At 44.6% G+C, this 17495-nt stretch overlaps 1 protein-coding gene across 9 annotated transcripts in view; it reads left to right on the plus strand.

The window, feature by feature from the left end:
- The window catches only part of LOC140726094 (zinc finger protein 638-like), a 209271-nt gene that overhangs the window by 80436 nt on the left and 111340 nt on the right, over nucleotides 1–17495 (plus strand). For 8 of the 9 annotated variants that reach the window (XM_073042033.1, XM_073042041.1, XM_073042035.1 and 5 more), the window contains exon 1: nucleotides 8292–8506. The exons of the other annotated variant lie outside the window; for it this stretch is intronic. In XM_073042033.1, coding sequence (XP_072898134.1) covers nucleotides 8328–8506 — 179 coding nt within the window. In that variant the 5' untranslated portion in view covers nucleotides 8292–8327. Of the gene's footprint in view, nucleotides 1–8291; nucleotides 8507–17495 lie in introns of those variants that run through there. 9 annotated transcript variants of the gene reach the window in all.

Here is a 17495-nt window from a genome sequence, read left to right on the forward strand (position 1 = left end):
GATGGTTGAGGGGTAGTAACTGGTAACATTCAGAAAGAGTCTGATGGTTGAGGGGTAGTGACTGGTAACATACAGAAAGAGTCTGATGGTTGAGGGGTAGTGACTGGTAACATACAGAAAGAGTCTGATGGTTGAGGGGTAGTAACTGGTAACACAGAAAGAGTCTGATGGTTGAGGGGTAGTAACTGGTAACATTCAGAAAGAGTCTGATGGTTTGAGGGGTAGTAACTGGTAACATACAGAAAGAGTCTGATGGTTGAGGGGTAGTAACTGGTAACATTCAGAAAGAGTCTGATGGTTTGAGGGGTAGTGACTGGTAACATACAGAAAGAGTCTGATGGTTGAGGGGTCGAACTGGTAACATACAGAAAGAGTCTGATGGTTGAGGGGTAGTGACTGGTAACATACAGAAAGAGTCTGATGGTTGAGGGGTAGTGACTGGTAACATACAGAAAGAGTCTGATGGTTGAGGGGTAGTAACTGGTAACATTCAGAAAGAGTCTGATGGTTGAGGGGTAGTAACTGGTAACATACAGAAAGAGTCTGATGGTTGAGGGGTAGTAACTGGTAACATTCAGAAAGAGTCTGATGGTTGAGGGGTAGTAACTGGTAACATACAGAAAGAGTCTGATGGTTGAGGGGTAGTAACTGGTAACATACAGAAAGAGTCTGATGGTTGAGGGGTAGTAACTGGTAACATTCAGAAAGAGTCTGATGGTTGAGGGGTAGTAACTGGTAACATACAGAAAGAGTCTGATGGTTGAGGGGTAGTAACTGGTAACATACAGAAAGAGTCTGATGGTTGAGGGGTAGTAACTGGTAACATTCAGAAAGAGTCTGATGGTTGAGGGGTAGTGACTGGTAACATACAGAAAGAGTCTGATGGTTTGAGGGGTAGTGACTGGTAACATACAGAATGAGTCTGATGGTTTGAGGGGTAGTGACTGGTAACATACAGAAAGAGTCTGATGGTTTGAGGGGTAGTGACTGGTAACATACAGAATGAGTCTGATGGTTTGAGGGGTAGTGACTGGTAACATACAGAAAGAGTCTGATGGTTGAGGGGTAGTGACTGGTAACATACAGAAAGTCACAATATGCTACATTGAGAATCATTTTCTTGCAGGCATTTACAGAAAACTAAAAGAAGCAATAGAATTTTGGAAAAAAAACTAGATACTATATAAACAAAGACTGACAAACAACCAATGTGCAAAAGACAGACAGACAGACATACTTTATTGATCCCGAGGGAAATTGGGTTTCGTTACAGTCGCACCAACCAAGAATAGTGTAGAAATATAGCAATATAAAGCCATAAATAATTAAATAATAAGACCGTTAATAATAAGAAGACCAATTGTACAAATAAACTATAATACTGAGAACATGAGTTGTTAAAAAGCCCTCAGAAGTTGAGGTGAGTGAGGTTATCTATGCCAGTGGAGGAGCCTGATGGTTGAGAGGTAATAACTGTTCCTGAACCTAGTGGTGTGGGACCTAAGGCTTCTGTACACCTGCCTGGTGGCAGCAGTGAGAAGACAGCATGGCCTGGATGACTGGGGTTCGTGACGATAGGTGCTGCTTCTCTTGTGGTGGCGCTCCATGTAGCTGTGCTCAGTGGTGGGGAGGACTTTACCTGAGGTGGACTGGGCTGTATCCACATCTTTCTGTAAGCCTGTCTGTCCCTGGACATTGGTATTTCCATACCAGGCCATGATGCAAACAGTCAGGATGGTCTCCACTGTGTATCTATAGAAGTTAGTGAAAGTTAGTGGATACGGTTGGTAGGGGCAGAGTCAGTCCATTAACTTCAGATCTCAACCTGACTGATGCAGCAGTGGAACCCAGGCTGTTACCTGGCTTATAGAGCTCAGCATGCCTATCAGTGTTCATTAAACAGCACATTATCAGGAGCCCAGGATCCATCTGTTGTCTCCAGTTGGTTAACAGTTCAAGATTCAAGATTGTTGACCCAACGTAGATTGGGAGACTGCACCACCAAGTACCTACGCTCCATCCACCAGAAGAAGCGGGATCTCCCAGTGGTCATCCATTTTAATTCCACTTTCCATTCCCATTCCAGTAAGTCTATCAATGGCCTCCTCCACTGTCGTGATGAGGCCACACTCAGGTTGGAGGAACACCTTATAATCCATCTGGGTAGCCTTCCAAGCTAATGGTATAAACATTAATTTTTCAAACTTCCAGTAATGCACCCCCCCACCCTTCGCCATTCCCTATCCCCTTTTCCCTCTCTCACCTTATCTCCTTGCCCACCCATCTTCTCTCTAGTGCTCCTCCCCCCTTTTCTTTCTTCTGCGGTCTTCTGTCTCTTTCACCAATCAACTTCCCAGCTCTTTACTTTGTCCCTCACCCTTCAGATTTCACCTGTCATCTTGTGTTTCTCTCTCCCCTCCCCCCACTTTTTAAATCTACTCCCCCACTTTTTTTCTCCAGTCCTGCTGAAGGGTTTTGGCTCGAAACATCGATTGTACCCATTTCCATAGATGCTGCCCGGTCGGCTGAGTTCCTCCAGCATTTACTGTGTGTGCTCGGATTTCCAGAGTCTGCAGACTTTCCCATTTCCAGTACACAAGTATAAAAGAGAACAAAATAATTGTAACTCTGGATCTGATGCAGCTCAAAAAGATAAAGAACACAATAATAAAAAATACAATAAATATACATACATTAGATAGCTTATATACACGGTTTGATTGTGTGTCCATAAAATGATGCTAGGCATAGGAGTGTCTGTACATAAGGTGACTCTGATAGGGAATGATAAAGTAGTGGTGGTTGGGGGCTGTGGAGGGATGGGTCAGTGGCAGTTGCTATCCACAAGCTATTTGCAAAGCAAATAAATCACTTCGTTCATTTCTGTGTAGCTGTAAGATTGATAGTCCTGCCTTAATTTGTTAATCTGCTAAATTACATCAACTGGCTAAAGTGTCGCTCTTCCAGTGTCCCCTATAGCAGTGGAAGAGTGTTGTTGTGTCAGCTTTTATCACCCATGGAGTTTTAAACCGGAGCACGTGGAGGAAAGTTGCGCAGTCGCAGGGAACACGTACAAGCCCCTTGCACATAGTGGCGGAAATTGAACCCCAGTCACTGGTACTGTAAAGCATTACGCTACCTGCTACGTTACCGTGAAAGGGAAAAGGATATTGGTGCAAAAGCTGCTGCAATCCCCCCACCCTCACCTATCACCTGCCAGCTTGTACTCCTTCCCCTCGTTCTTTCCAGTCCTGATGAAGGGTCTCAGCCCTAAATGTCAACTGTTTGTTCCCCTCCACTGATGCTGCCTGACCTGCAGAGTTCCTCCAGCATTTTGTGTGTGTTGCTCTGGATTTCTACATCTGCAGAATCTCCCGTGTTTGGAATTTCCAATTTTTAATGTCTGAGGAAAATTCTTCTACTAAAGCAACAACAGTCGTGAATAATTAATTGGAATGTGGGCCATCACTCTATAGCCGGGTGGACAGATGTATGGATAGGAAAGGTTTAAAAGTTTCAATAAGTTTATTATCAGAATACATATTTGTTACCATATACTTCTTTAAGATTCATTTTTGCAGTCATTCACTATATCTCATTAGGAGTTTGAGGAGAACTGGTTTGTCACCAAAGACATTTGCAAATTTCCACAGATGTACAGTAGGGAGCATTCTAACTGGCTGCATCGCCGTCTGGTATTCAGGAGCCACTACACAGGATCGGGAAAAACTGCAGGAAGTTGAAAACTCAGCCAGCTCCACCATGGGCACTAGCTTCCCCAGCATCGAGGACACCTTCAGAAGGTGTTGCCTCAAAAAGGTGGCATCCATGATTCTGATTCTGAAGGACCCCCATCACCCAACACGTGCCCTCTTCTCATTGCTACCATCAGGGAGGAGGTACATGAGCTTGAAGATACACAATTGACGTTTCAGAAAAAGCTTCTTCCTCACAGCCATCAGCATGCCGAATGGACAATGAAGCTAGGAACACTTCCTCTTTTTTGCACTACTTATTTAATTTATTTTTATATGTGCTTATTGTAATTTATAGTTTTATTATTATGTATGATGATCGATTCTAACCAAATCAAATTGTCACTGCTGGTGTCCCCCATGGATTTGTAAATCTTGTATGACACATCCTCAGTTCCAAAAATGATTGTTCCAAAAGTCGAGGATATGTATTCAATTCTTTATTAGCAATCAGTAAGCATATAATCTTGAAATAATGAAACTTAAGCGTACACTGGCGTAATTAAGCAATCAACAAAAGATATGACATCTGTTGGTCCCCAAGCTGCAAAGCAAGAATACGAAACTTATTCCCTTCGCTTTTACCATCACCCCCCCCCACATTCATAAGACTAGTTAGCATAATAAACACACAACACTGAATACAAAGCAGATAGAGAACAAGTACATGAACAAAGCAAGAATGCGAAACTTATTCCATTCGCTGAAGATCTCTCTGCCGAGGAGTGTCCTTTTTGGACAGGCATATGTTCCCACGTACAGATTTTAGGCAGTTCACAATTATTTTCACTATTGAAACCAGCCACTACCAATCTGGAAACAATGTAACCATAATGTAACAATGAGGGTCGGACGGCATCCCAACGCAAGTACTCCCAGTGTGCGCAGCACGGCTGGCCGATGTGTTTACAGACATTTTTAATCCCTCCCTCTCCCAATGTGCAGTGCCCTCCTGGTACAAAGCATCCATCATTGTCCCTGTATCAAAGAAAACCAAGGTAACATGTCTGAGCGACTGGCCTTCTGCCCCACGCACCTCAATCATAAGCAAATGCTTTGAGAGGCTGGCTAAGGACTACATCTGCAGCTCGCTACCACCCACACTGACCCCCGACAATTTTCCTGCCGACACAACCGATCGACGGATGATGCAATAGCCACAGCTCTACACTCCATCCTTACACACCTGGAGAAGAAGGATGCTCATGTGAGAATGCTGTTCTTGCACTACAGTTCAGCATTCTACACCATAATTCCCTCCAGGCTCGATAAGAAGCTCAGAGACCTCGGCCTTCACCCTGCCTTGTACAGCTGGATCCTGGACTTCCTGTCAGATCGCTGGCAGGTGGTAAGAGTGGGCTCCCTCACCTCCAACCCTCAACACAGGAGCCCCTCAGGGCTGTGTCCACAGCCCCCTCCTCTACTCCCTATACACCCACAACTGTGCTGCCACGCACAGCTCCAATCTGCTGATCAAATTTGCAGATGACTCGACATTGATAGGTCTTATATCTAGCAGTGATGAGACAGGCTAAACACCATGACACAGTGTGTCAAGGCAACAACCTCTCCCTCAGTGTTGAACAAAATGAAGGAGTTGATTGTGGACTACAGGAGGAATGGAGACAGGCTAACCCCCATTGACATCAGTAGATCTGTGGTTGAGGGGGTGAGTAGATTCAAGTTCCTCGGTATACACATCACTGAAGATCTCACCTGGACTCTACACACCGGCTGTGCAGCGATCTTTCACCTCAGATGGCTGAAGAAGTTCGTTATGAGTCACCAAATCTTCAGGGGCACCATTGAGAATATCCTGACTGGCTGTGTCACTGCCTGATATGGGAACTGTACTTCCCTTAATCGCAGGGCTCTGCAGAGAGTGGTGTGGACAGCCCAGCACATCTGTGGATGTGAACTTTCCTCTTTTCAGCACATTTACAGAAGGGGGTGCCTAAAAAGGGGGCCTGGAGGATTATCAGGGACCCCAGCCACAAACTGTTTCAGTTGCTGCCATCTGGCAAACAGTACTACAGCATTAAGGCCAGGACTAACAGGCTCCGGGACAGCTTCTTTCATCAGCCCCTCAGATGTATCAATACGCATTGATCTGACTGTACATTGTGTCTGACTGTACGTACACATCTACAAAACAATTATGTATACAGATTTAGTGTCTAGGCAATATCCTCCCACATCTCCCCTCTTTATTGCTTGTACATAGTGATGGAGACACAACATAAAGATTTTTACTCCTTTGGACGTAAGAAATAAATTCAAATACAAGTACTCAGAATCTTCAGGCACAAGGGAATGCCTGTTCCTTTTCCTGTGAAGTTGAGCTTGTTCATGATTCAGAATCAGGTTTAATATGAAATTTATCATGAGGCTCCCTGTGCAGAACACTGCAGTACTTCCTTGATCTAAGACAGCATAAGTAACCACTGTCTTGTTACCCTTCTTAGACTTCGCCTGAACTGGAATTATAGCAATTTTAGACCATAAGATATAGGAGCAGAACTAGGCTGTTTAGCCCATCGAGTCTGCTTCACCATTTCATCATGGCTGATAAATGTCCTCTCAGCCCCATCTCCTGCCTTCCCCCAGTATTCCTTCATGCGCTGACCAATAAAGAATCTAGCAACCTCTGGGCTGCCTGTGGCAAAGAATTCCACAGATTCACCACTCTCTGATTAAAGAAATTCCTCTTCATCACCGCTCTGAAAGGACACCCCTTTATTTTGAGGCTCTGTTCTCTGCTTTTGGACTCTCTCACCACAGGAAACATCCTCTCCACGTCCACTCTCACCTGAACTGGAGTTAAAGGAAGTTTACAGTCACAATCACCAGCCATTAGTCACTCACTACCGGGTTTGATTCATTCATGGCCTGTTGCAACTCTGCACCCTTTTCATTAGAGTGAACATGAAGTATGCTGGGATGCAAATTCAAAAAAAAAGTAGATAACAAGTGAGTTTATGTTTTTCAAAGTGTCGTTTAATTCAGAGTTGAGGTGAGTGAAGTTAACCATGTCGGTTCAGGAGCCTGCTAGGGTAATAACTGTTCCTGAATCTGGTGGTGTGGGACCTGAGGCTCCTGTACCCCCTGCCAGATGGCGGCAGTGAGAAGAGAGCATTGCCTGCATGGTGGCATTCAATGGTGCTTTTTTTTGTGGCAGCACTCCTTGTAAAAGTGCTCAGTGGTGGGGAGGCCATTGCTTGTGATGGACTGGGCCGTCCGTATCTATCGCTCTCTATTCCTGAGCAGTGGAGTTCCCATATCAGATTGTAATGCAACCAGTTTGGACACACTCCACTGGGCACTTACAGGAGTTTGTCAAAGTTTTTGGTGACAAACTAGATCTACGCAAGGAAGTAGAGATGCCAGTATTGCTTCTTTGTGGTAGCAGTTATGTGCTGGTCCAGGACAGATCCCTTCATATATTAACACCAAGGAAGTTAAAGGTACTGACCCCGTAATGAGCACTGGCTCATGGACTTCCAGTTTCTTTCTCCTGTAGTCAATAATCAGCTCTTTGAGAACATCACAAATCGGAGCAGGAATTAGCTATCTGGCCCATCGAGCCTGCTCTGCCATACAATAAGATCAAGGCTGATCTGGCCATGGACTCATCTCCACCTACCTGCCTTTTCCCCATAACGCTTAATTCCCCTACTATGCAAAAATCTATCCAACCTTGTCTTAAATATATTTACTGAGGTAGCCTCCACTGTTTCTGTGGGCAGAGAATTCCACAGATTCACCACCCTCTGGGAAAAGCAGTTCCACCTCATCTCTGTGAGTTTGTTCAATATCTGTACTTAAGGTGATAAGGAGGAAAAGATAATGTAGTGGTAGTTGGGGGGTGAGGAGAGGTGGGTTAGAGGTTGGAAGTGTTGATCAGCTTTCCTGCTTGGGAAAAGTAACTGTTTGTGTATTTGGTGGTCCTGGCATGGATGCTACGCAGCCTCCTTCCTGATTGAAGTGGGACAAAGAGTCAGGGTGCAGGGTGGGTGGGATCTTTTATGATATTACTGGCACCTTTCTGTATACAGGTCCTTGAGGGCAGGTAGGCTGGTGTCGGTAACGCCTTGGGTAATTTTACCCATTACAGAGCCCTGCTCTCCACTGCAGTGCCTGTGCCAATGCATGCTATTAAGTATGGATCTCAGGACCTGGTGAAACGCAAGATAGGTGGGTCTGAATTGTGAAGAGTTCGATTTTCAGCGAGTCCATTTTTGGGCGAAGTCAGGGCTGAACAAGTTTGCTCTGTGGCTGCAGAAGTGAGGTTGGTCAACACAGTATCGAAGGCAAGAAGGAGAGGAGGAACCAGTGGGGGTGAAAAAGGCAAATGAACAGATCAAAGATCTCACAGAACTACTGCTAAGAAGAGCACTGATCTAAAATTGCAGAACGGTAGAGTTCCAGTTACAAACGAGAAAATCTAGATGCTGGAAATCAAAGAAACACACACAAAAATGCTGGATGGTTTTATGAGTGTTGCTTGAGTTTCAATTGCGGTTACAGTAACGCCAGTTACAGAAAAGGGTTGACCCAGACTGGTGGGGCCGAATGGCTGTCCCAGCGCAGTCGCACAGGGACGAGCCGGTCACGAGATCGGTGATCGATTCTACCGCCTGCGCTGAGCGCGTCGCCGCCATTGCTGCGGCACTCGATTGCGGTCCCTGGTATCCGCGGCGGCGGGAGGATCGGCAGTGGCACCGAGATCCCGGTTTAGGCCACGGCGGGAGGTAGGCCCGGACCGCGGAGGGCGAGCATGAGGGAGCTCGGCGCCCGATCAGCGCTCAAGGCGCCAGTCGACCGGGGTGGAGGGGGGATTCGCTGAGCGCTCGATTCCTCCATCTAGAACCTTCGACAAGATGGCGGCCGGGCCTTGGCTCAGGCCGCGGCGGGAGGAGGGGGAAGGGAGAGAACCGGGCAGGGTGGCATGACGGAGCGTTTTTCTAAATAGTGTTTGGTATTATCATGGGGCAGGAAATTGATGCCCACCCTGCGGCCCCACTCCCTTTACTTAGACGATGAACCAAGTCTTTCCGCGCCACTAACACCCCGTCCACTTCCCTTATCTAATCCATGTCCTCTAATCACGCCCCTCGCCTTCGGACACCCTTCTCTTCCCCCCCCCCACCTTCGGACCCCCTTCTTCCCCCCCTCCTTCGGGCCCAATCCCCCTCATTCCCTCGGCCGCCTGTTCATCCCCCCTCCTGTCTTCCCCCCCCCATCTCCCCTCTGTCCTTTCTTCCCCCCCACCTCCCCTCTGTCCCTTCTTCCCCCCCCCCACCTCCCCTCTGTCCCTTCTTCCCCCCCCCACCTCCCCTCTGTCCCTTCTTCCCCCCCCACCTCCCCTCTGTCCCTTCTTCCCCCCTGTCCCTTCTTCCCCCCCACCTCTCCTCTGTCCCTTCTTCCCCCCCGCCTCCCCTCTGTCCCTTCTTCCCCCCCCCCCGCCTCCCCCTGTCCTTTCTTCCCCTCCCCATCTCCCCTCAGTCCCCTCTTCCTCCAGCTCTCCTCGGTCCCCTCTCCTTCCCCCTCCCCTCAGTTCTCTCTCTGCCCTCAGCTGTTGTGACATTAGTAATAACGAGGATTCTGAAATTATGAAATGCTTTATGCAGTCTTTGGTCAGGACTAAACTCAGGGTTAGCTGAAGCATGGCGAGAAGTGTTCAATTCTGAATCCTTCCTGTGTAGACTTGCCAGCTTTCTGAATTCTTAGATCGGTGATAATTGCACTTAGCCTGCAAGGAAAATCACTGGTTGGACTGAAATGAAGTTGTTCACTGCTTTATATCATTTCAGTCTACAGTGGCATGCAGATTAGCAGTACAACCGCTTAATTCACCTTTCTTTGGTTCTGGCAGCAAATGGTTTTCTTCCTCTTTGGTTGTGAAATCACAGATGTTAACTTGATCTTTCATCTGTTTCTTTTCCTTAAGAGTTATCTCGTAATTCTCGTCTAATCCATTATGAGCTTGGAAAAGATGCAGTCTTGATCCAGGTGCTGTTTGTCAAATGACAAGTTTCTTCTCCAGAAATAAATTGGAACACGGATCGTTGATTTAATTGAAGACAGTGTTCTTCTCTGTGAATTTTTGGGGAGGTATTTGCTGCTTGCAGCCATTTTAACTTTTAAGTTGGGTGACACTTTACAGCGTGCACTTGGCTTTGGTTCAAAGAACTGGCTTTCTTTTGGGCATTGAACAGTTCAAGAAACAGTGACTGGAATTTGAGTTGGTTGAAATCAGATTTGGTTAGCTTTTGCAGGGAGATTATCATGATAGATTGCTCTCACTCGTAACAAAGTAGTGTTGAGGTTATTGAAATGTATTTACGAAAGTATAAACAATACAGAATATTACACCAAAGGAACAGGTCCTTCAGCCCACACTGTGGTACCAAAACTAATTAAATGTTCTGCAAGAATCTTGGGGTACTGATTGTAGATGATCACATTGAATGGCGGTGCTGGCTCAAAGGGCCGAATGGCCTACTCCACCTATTGTCTATAAATGCCTAACATCCCTTATGCCTATACAATCTGTAACCCTTCATTCCCTGCACATTCATGTGTCTGTATTGTATTTGCCTTGGAGGGGAGGAGGGTCTCATTAAAACTTGCTGAATGTTCAAAGGCCTTGACAGAGTGGACGTGGAGAAGATGCATATGGTGGAGGAGACTAGGATCAGAGTGCACAGTCTCAGAATAGAGGGACATCTATTTAGTAGAGAGATATGGAGGAATTTCTTTCACTAGAGAGGTGAATCTGAAATTTGTTGCTGAAAGTGGCTGTGGAGGCCAAGTAATTGGATGTATTTAAGGCCAAGATGGATATATTCTTGATTAGTCAGGGCATGAAGGGATATTGGGGAAGGAAGGCAGGAGATTGGGTCAGCCATGGGAAATAGATCAGCTATGGTGAAATGGCCTAATACTGTTCCTATATCTTATTGTCTTAAATACACGCCATCTGGGAGTAAACATTTTGACCCTGGAATAGAAGATATCTGCTGTCCACTCCTTATATTCATCACCCTTACCATAGACAGCCGTTAGCAGCTCGCCAGAGTCCTCTATCCTGGATCAGTCTTTTAAGTTATCCCCAGGTGTAGGTCTTTCCTCTCCCAGGTATGAGGTGTCTGGAGTCTCTTAGCATTTCTCTAGCAGTAGGCTTTTACGGGATGGATTTGCTAGCCCCATGCCCAGCCCTCCTTTCGCAGCCGGGCTTGGGACTGTCCATGGCAGAGTTCCATTCTGTCTGTGCCTCTCATAGTCTTATAGCCTTCAGCCAGATGAAAATTTTAGATCAGTCAAATAAATGCCAACCTTTCTTAGAATGAGAAGACAAAATAGCTTATGTGGAATCAGATCTCTGACAATTGCATGTACACCATTGTGGATCAATAGGTTAGTGATTGTCCGATGATGACAGGAAACCTGTGCTGGACAGTTTTTAAAGTGGAAAAGCCCATGCACTGGGGCAGTGTCACTCTCTTGATCTCGGTATGAACAAGAGTCACAATTGAGTTGCAGTGGACACTGCCGTGTCATGTACATCGCTTGCAACGGAGCATTCCTGGCTGTTGGATCTCATCCGCTCAATCTGCTGGAGCAAACTTCACATGCACGCTGATAGTTGGAGCCGGAGGTGAAAGCTGTTTGTCCAAATGGAGACTAGAGTGAGCTGCCCTGGAATGGACACTGCAAGCCCCTTCACCCAGAGGTGCTACTCCTCCCGGAACATCCCTTTCTAGTTTGTTTTTCAATGATACTGGATCATATATACGACTTCCTACACATCATTGAGTACCATCCTCGGAGCCAAGGCACAAATGGTAATGCCCTTTTTGATTTCTTTGGGAAGCAAGAATTGATTTTTGCACAGTACATTCAAATTTAATGATCCCTTCTATTATTAGGGTGGTACATCAGTATTTTAAGAATAAATTTCTTAAATCATTAAAATTAGCATCAGCAAAATTTGTAACATTTGAGTTCAGTTTCCATGTTAATTTCTGTACGTTCGTAATACGAATGATGCTGCTGTGATATGCACTCAGTGACTGCTTTATTAGGTACTCCTGTACACCTCATTAATGCAAATACATATCCAGCCACGTGACAGCAACTCAATGCATAAAAGCATGCAGACATGGTCAAGAGGTTCAGTTCTTTGGACCAAACGTCAGAATGAAGAAAAATGTAATCTAAGTGACTGGCCGTCAAATGTTTGTTGGTACTAGATGGGGTTGGTTGAGGATCTCAGATACTGCTGATCTGTGATTTTCACGCACAATAGTTGAGAGTTTACAGAGAATGGTGCCAGAAACAAAAACAATCCAGTGAACAGCGTTTCTGTGGGAGAAAACACCTTGTTAATGAGAGAGGTCAGAGGAGAATGGAGAGACTTGTTCAAGCTGACAGGAAGGCAGCAGCAACTCAAATAACCATGTATTACAACAGTTGTATGCAGAAGAGCATCTCTGAACACATGTCAAACCTTAAAGTATACAGCTATAGCAGCAGGAGATCACAAACCTATCAGTCAAGTGACCAATTTCCACGGTCGGTAAATTTATTATCAAAGTATATACAGTGGTATGCAAAAGTTTGGGCACCGCAGTCAAAATTTCTGTTACTGTGAATAGTTAAGTGAGTAGAAGGTGAACTGATATCCAAAAGTCATAAAGTTAAAGATGAAACATCTTTTTCAACATTTTAAGCAACATTAGTGTATTATTTCTGTTTTGGATAATTTTAGAGTGGGGGGAAAAAAGGAAAGGAGCACCATGCAAAAGTTTGTGCACCCCAAGAGATTTGAGCTCTCAGATAACTTTTACCAAGGTCTCAGACCTTAATTAGTTTGTTAGGGCTATGGCATGTTCACACTCATCGTTAGGAAAGGCCAGGTGATACAAATTTCAAAGTTTTATAAATACCCTGACTCCTCAAACCTTGTCCCAACAATCAGCAGCTGCCTAGCACTCTGAAAATTAAAATAAATGATGCCCACAAACCAGGACAAGATAGCAAAGCATTTTCAGGTAGCCATTTCCTCAGTTCGTAATGCAATTAAGGAATGACAGTTAACAGAAACGGTGGAGGTCAAGTTGAGGTCTGGAAGACCAAGAAAACTTACCAAGAGAACTGCTCGTAGGATTGCTGGTAGGCAAATCAAAACCTCCGTTTGACTGTAAAAGACCTTCAGGAAGATTTAGCAGACTCTGGAGTGGTGGTGCACTGTTCTACTGTGTAGCGACACCTGCACAAATATTACCGTCATGGAAGAGTCATCAGAAGAGAACCTTTCCTGCGTCCTCACCACGAAATTCAGTGTCAGAAGTTTGCAAAGGAACACCTAAATGAACCTGATGCATTTTGGAAACAAGTCCTGTGGACTGATGAAGTTAAAATAGAACTTTTTGGCTGCAATGAGCAAAGGTATGTTTGGAGAAAAAAGGGTGCAGTATTTCGTCAAAAGAACATCTCTTCAGCTGTTAAGCACACGGTTGGATCGATCATGCTTTGGGCTAGTGTTGCAGCCAGTGGCACAGAGAATATTTCACTGGTAGAGGGAAGAATTAATTCAATTAAATACCAGCAAATTCTGGGAGCAAACATCACCGTCTGTAAAAAAGCTGAAGATGAAAAGAGGATGGCTTCTACAACAGGATAATGATCCTAAACACACCTCAAAATCCACAATGGACTACCTCAGAGGCGCAAGCTGAAGGTTTTGCCATGGCCCTTACAGTTCCCCGAGCTAAACATCATCGAAAATCTGTGGATAGACCTCAAAAGAGCAGTGCATGAAACACAACCCAAGAATCTCACAGAACTAGAAGCCTTTTTCAAGGAAGAATGGGCAAAAATCCCCCAAACAAGAATTGAAAGACTCTTAGCTGGCTACAAAAAGCGTTTACAAGCTGTGATACTTGCCAAAGGGAGTGTTACTAAGTACTGACCGTGCAGGGTGCCCAAACTTTTGCTTTGGGCCCTTTTCCTTTCTTGTTATTTTGAATCTAAAAGATGGAAATTAAAAAATAATCTTGCTCAAGATATTATAGAAATGTGTCCTCTTTAACTTTATGCCTTTTGGAAATTAGGTCATCTTTTACTCGCTTAGCTATTCACTGTAACAGAAATTTTGACCAAACTTCTGCATGTCATTGTATATGTCACCATATAGAAACATTGAGATTCATTTTCTTGTAGGCATATTCAATAAATCCAATAACCATAGTAGGATCAATGAAAGACTGTATCAACAGGGTGAATGAGCAGCGTGCAAAAGAAAACAATAAATATCGAGAACCTGAGATGAAGAGTCCGCAAAAGTGAGTCCTTAAGTTGTGGGAACGTTTCAGTGATGGGGCAGGTGGAGCTGAGTGAAATCATCCTCTCCAGTTCAGGAGCCTGATGGTCGAGGGACAACAGCTGTTTCTGAACCTGGTGATGTGAGTCCCGAGGATCCTGCCACACATACCCACCCCTCCGCCCTTCCTGATGGCAGCAGCAGTGGGAAGAAGGCATGACCTACGTGATGGAGGTCCCCGACGATGGCTACTGCCCTTTTGTGACCACAATCCATGTAGAGGGCTTTGCCTGTGATGGACTGGGCCGTATCCACCACTTTTTGGAGAGGGCATTTAAGGGCATTGGTGTTTCCATACCAGGCTGCATTGCAAGTTACTTAAGTACAGGAGCTGCCCAATAAAGTTTCCACCAAGTGTAGCTCTAGTTACTATTTTTAGTGTAAGATTCAGTGATGAGTAGTGAAGGGTTAGTGTGAAATAAGTAAAACAAAAACAAAGTGTGATTTAACAGATCTGTCTTATGTACTGTGTGTGTAGTGAATGATATGCACTGTTGAGTTTCTCTTTATGCCTCTAATCTTACAGTTAACCTCTATTTACTCCTTTTGTGAAGATTTATAGTAGATCACACCTCCAAACGTAGGGTTCTAGACTTGTGCTTGCTGTTTAACTTTTGATTCTGTGAGGAAGGTTGCATGATTGAGGCTAAAATGTGCATAAGAATTGGTGGAGCAGTGCAGACTTTAACATTGAAGAGAAATTTCAGAAGATATTGTACATCGAAGCCAGCTGAGAAGAAGGAGCATTGGTGGTTTGGATTGCAGTCTGCAGGATGAGACTGTGTGAAGATACCCTTGATGTATGTTCACAAAGGCAGTGTCAGCAAAGCTGCTTCAAAGAAGATGGTTCAAATGGAAGTGAAGTTCATATGCACACAATATTATGGAAAACAAACAGTCTGGAGATACTTTGGATGTTACAAAACAGCTCTTAGCTAAGTACAGTTTTAATTGATACCATACTGCATTAGCAGAGCTGGCTTGTTATCTGACATGTTATTCACCAATGTATTTGTGCTGTTTAGACAGTTGAAAACTAGCAACAGAGTGGGCAAGAAGGGATGGGCTGACTTACCTGAATTGATGTGCATGATGAACTGACAATGTGCAGAATCTAAGAAACTCCCTGCACTTTTGGAAATGGGCAATGTGAGGAAGAATACCTGCAAGGGATGTGTTACTGGTCAAGATCTTTCGTGTGGTGAATGTTTTCTGCAATGTTGTCTGCTATGGAGTTCTAGGATTTTGATATAACAGTGATTTGTTTCTCAGTTTGACTTTTGGTCTTGGGTCCTATCTGCTACTGGCCAAGCCAGCAATTTTTAACCCTTCTAAAAGTGATGCTGAGCCATCATCTTGAACAATCACAGTTCTTCTAATGAACAGGTGCTCTCATGGTGATGTTACGGAGGGAGTTACAAGATTTAGACCCAGCGGCAGTGAAGGACCAGCGATATATTTCCAAGTCCTTTTAGAACAGAGATGAGGAATTTCTTTAGCCAGAAGGGGGTAAATTTGTGAAATTCTTTGTATGGCAAGAGATTGAGTATGACAGGGAAATTGAATCAGCTATGATGAAATGGCAGAGCAGACTCAATGAGCCAAATTACCTAATTCTGCTCCTGTATCTTATGATCTAAGTCAGGATGGTGTGTAATTTTGAGTTGGGCCTGCAAGTTGTGTTCCAGAGAGCTTGTCAGCCTTATCCTAGGTCACAGAGGTTGTGAGCTGGAAGAATGATGTTGGAATGGACTGGGTGTACAACTGGAGTATTCTGTAGGTTGTGTCTGCTGTGTGCTGTGGTGCAGAAATTGATTATGAAGGGTAATTGTTTGCCCGGTCAAGTGGGATGTGTGGTTCTGGGCTTCTGAAGTGTTGGTGTTGCACTCATTCAGGCAAGTTCATACTCCTGATTTGTTCCTCATTGGAATGACAGATAAATCATGCTGCAGGGTATATATAGGCTCTGTCCTGCCCTGTGAATTGGGTAACTTATCAGAGTTGCTACATACCAGGACTTGCTAAGGTTTGAAAGCCACTGTTGTAGAAACCTGGCCGGGTTTCTGAAGCTGCTGCATCCATAGAGTACAAAAGGAAGAAGAGATGACTATTCAGGATGGTGGATGTATGCCAGACAAGCAGGTTGCTTTATCCTTAATGTATTATTTTCTGAGTGGTGTTTGAACTGCTCTTGTTCAGGTAAGTGGATTACACTCTTGATGTGCTTTGTAGGTGTTGGAAAAGTTTTTTGGAATCTGGAAGCGAGACCCTATTTCTGTGGTATACTTGGATCTAGTTTATTTGGGTTTCTGATCATTGGTAACATCTAGAATGCTGGTATAGAATTTAGTCACAGTACAACTGTTGGACTTAAGATGAAAGGTTTAAAAAACCTCATTTTGGAATTAGCCATTAATCTGGTGATTACCACATTAACTCGGGCATGAATATTCACTCAATTTTGAATTGAATATCTGGCAACCATCAGCAAATGTAGAGAAGAAAGGATAGTTACTGAAACCGACGAGGCTGGGCTGCTGCAATGAAGGCCAAGAAGACTGAACTCCAGTGTCATCATCTTTGCGAAGTAACAGGTTTTACAAGGATCTCATTCACTACAATTGGAAATTTGCCCCAGTTTGCATCAGAACTGTGACGGATCTAGTTCTGAATGGTCCCGGTGATCCCCAAATCGAGCTTTGGTGAACAAATTATTGAACAGTGATACTTTTTAGCAGTTATTACAATGAACTGGTGACTCTGAAGTGGATTGGAAGGCAGCTGGTGAGTGGATTCAGTTTGTTCCTTTATAAAATGTTCAATTTTACTGGGTATTATTTTCCATGTGCTTAATTGACCTGTGCCTCACTGCACGTTGCATGACCTACAAGGTGGAGGTCCCCGATGATGGCTCTGCCCTTTTGCGATAGTGCTCCGTGTAGATGTGCTCAATAGTGGGGAGGGCTTTGCCTGTGATGGACTGGGCCGTATCCATCACTTTTTGTAGAGTTTTCATTTAAGGGCATTGGTGTTCCCATACCAGGCTGCATTTTTCCTGAACCTGATATCAGTCCACCTGTTCTGAAATATTTTTCCCCTCTGATGAAAGTAAAGTTGCAGCTGCAAGGGCAGTTTGGTAGTACCAGTTAGTGTAACATTTTGCAGTGCCAGAAATTATTGATTGGGGTTCAGTTCCAGCTGCTGTCTGTAAGGAGTTAGTTACTTCACGCTTTGACCGGTGGGTTACCTCTGAGTGCTTCGGTTTTCTCCCACATTCCAAAGACATACGGATTTGGGTTAGTTAGTCGTGGGCATGATATGTTGACGTTGGAAACATGGTGACACTCGGACAC

Source organism: Hemitrygon akajei, chromosome 4 (assembly GCF_048418815.1).
Source record: "Hemitrygon akajei chromosome 4, sHemAka1.3, whole genome shotgun sequence".
NCBI lineage: Eukaryota > Metazoa > Chordata > Chondrichthyes > Myliobatiformes > Dasyatidae > Hemitrygon > Hemitrygon akajei.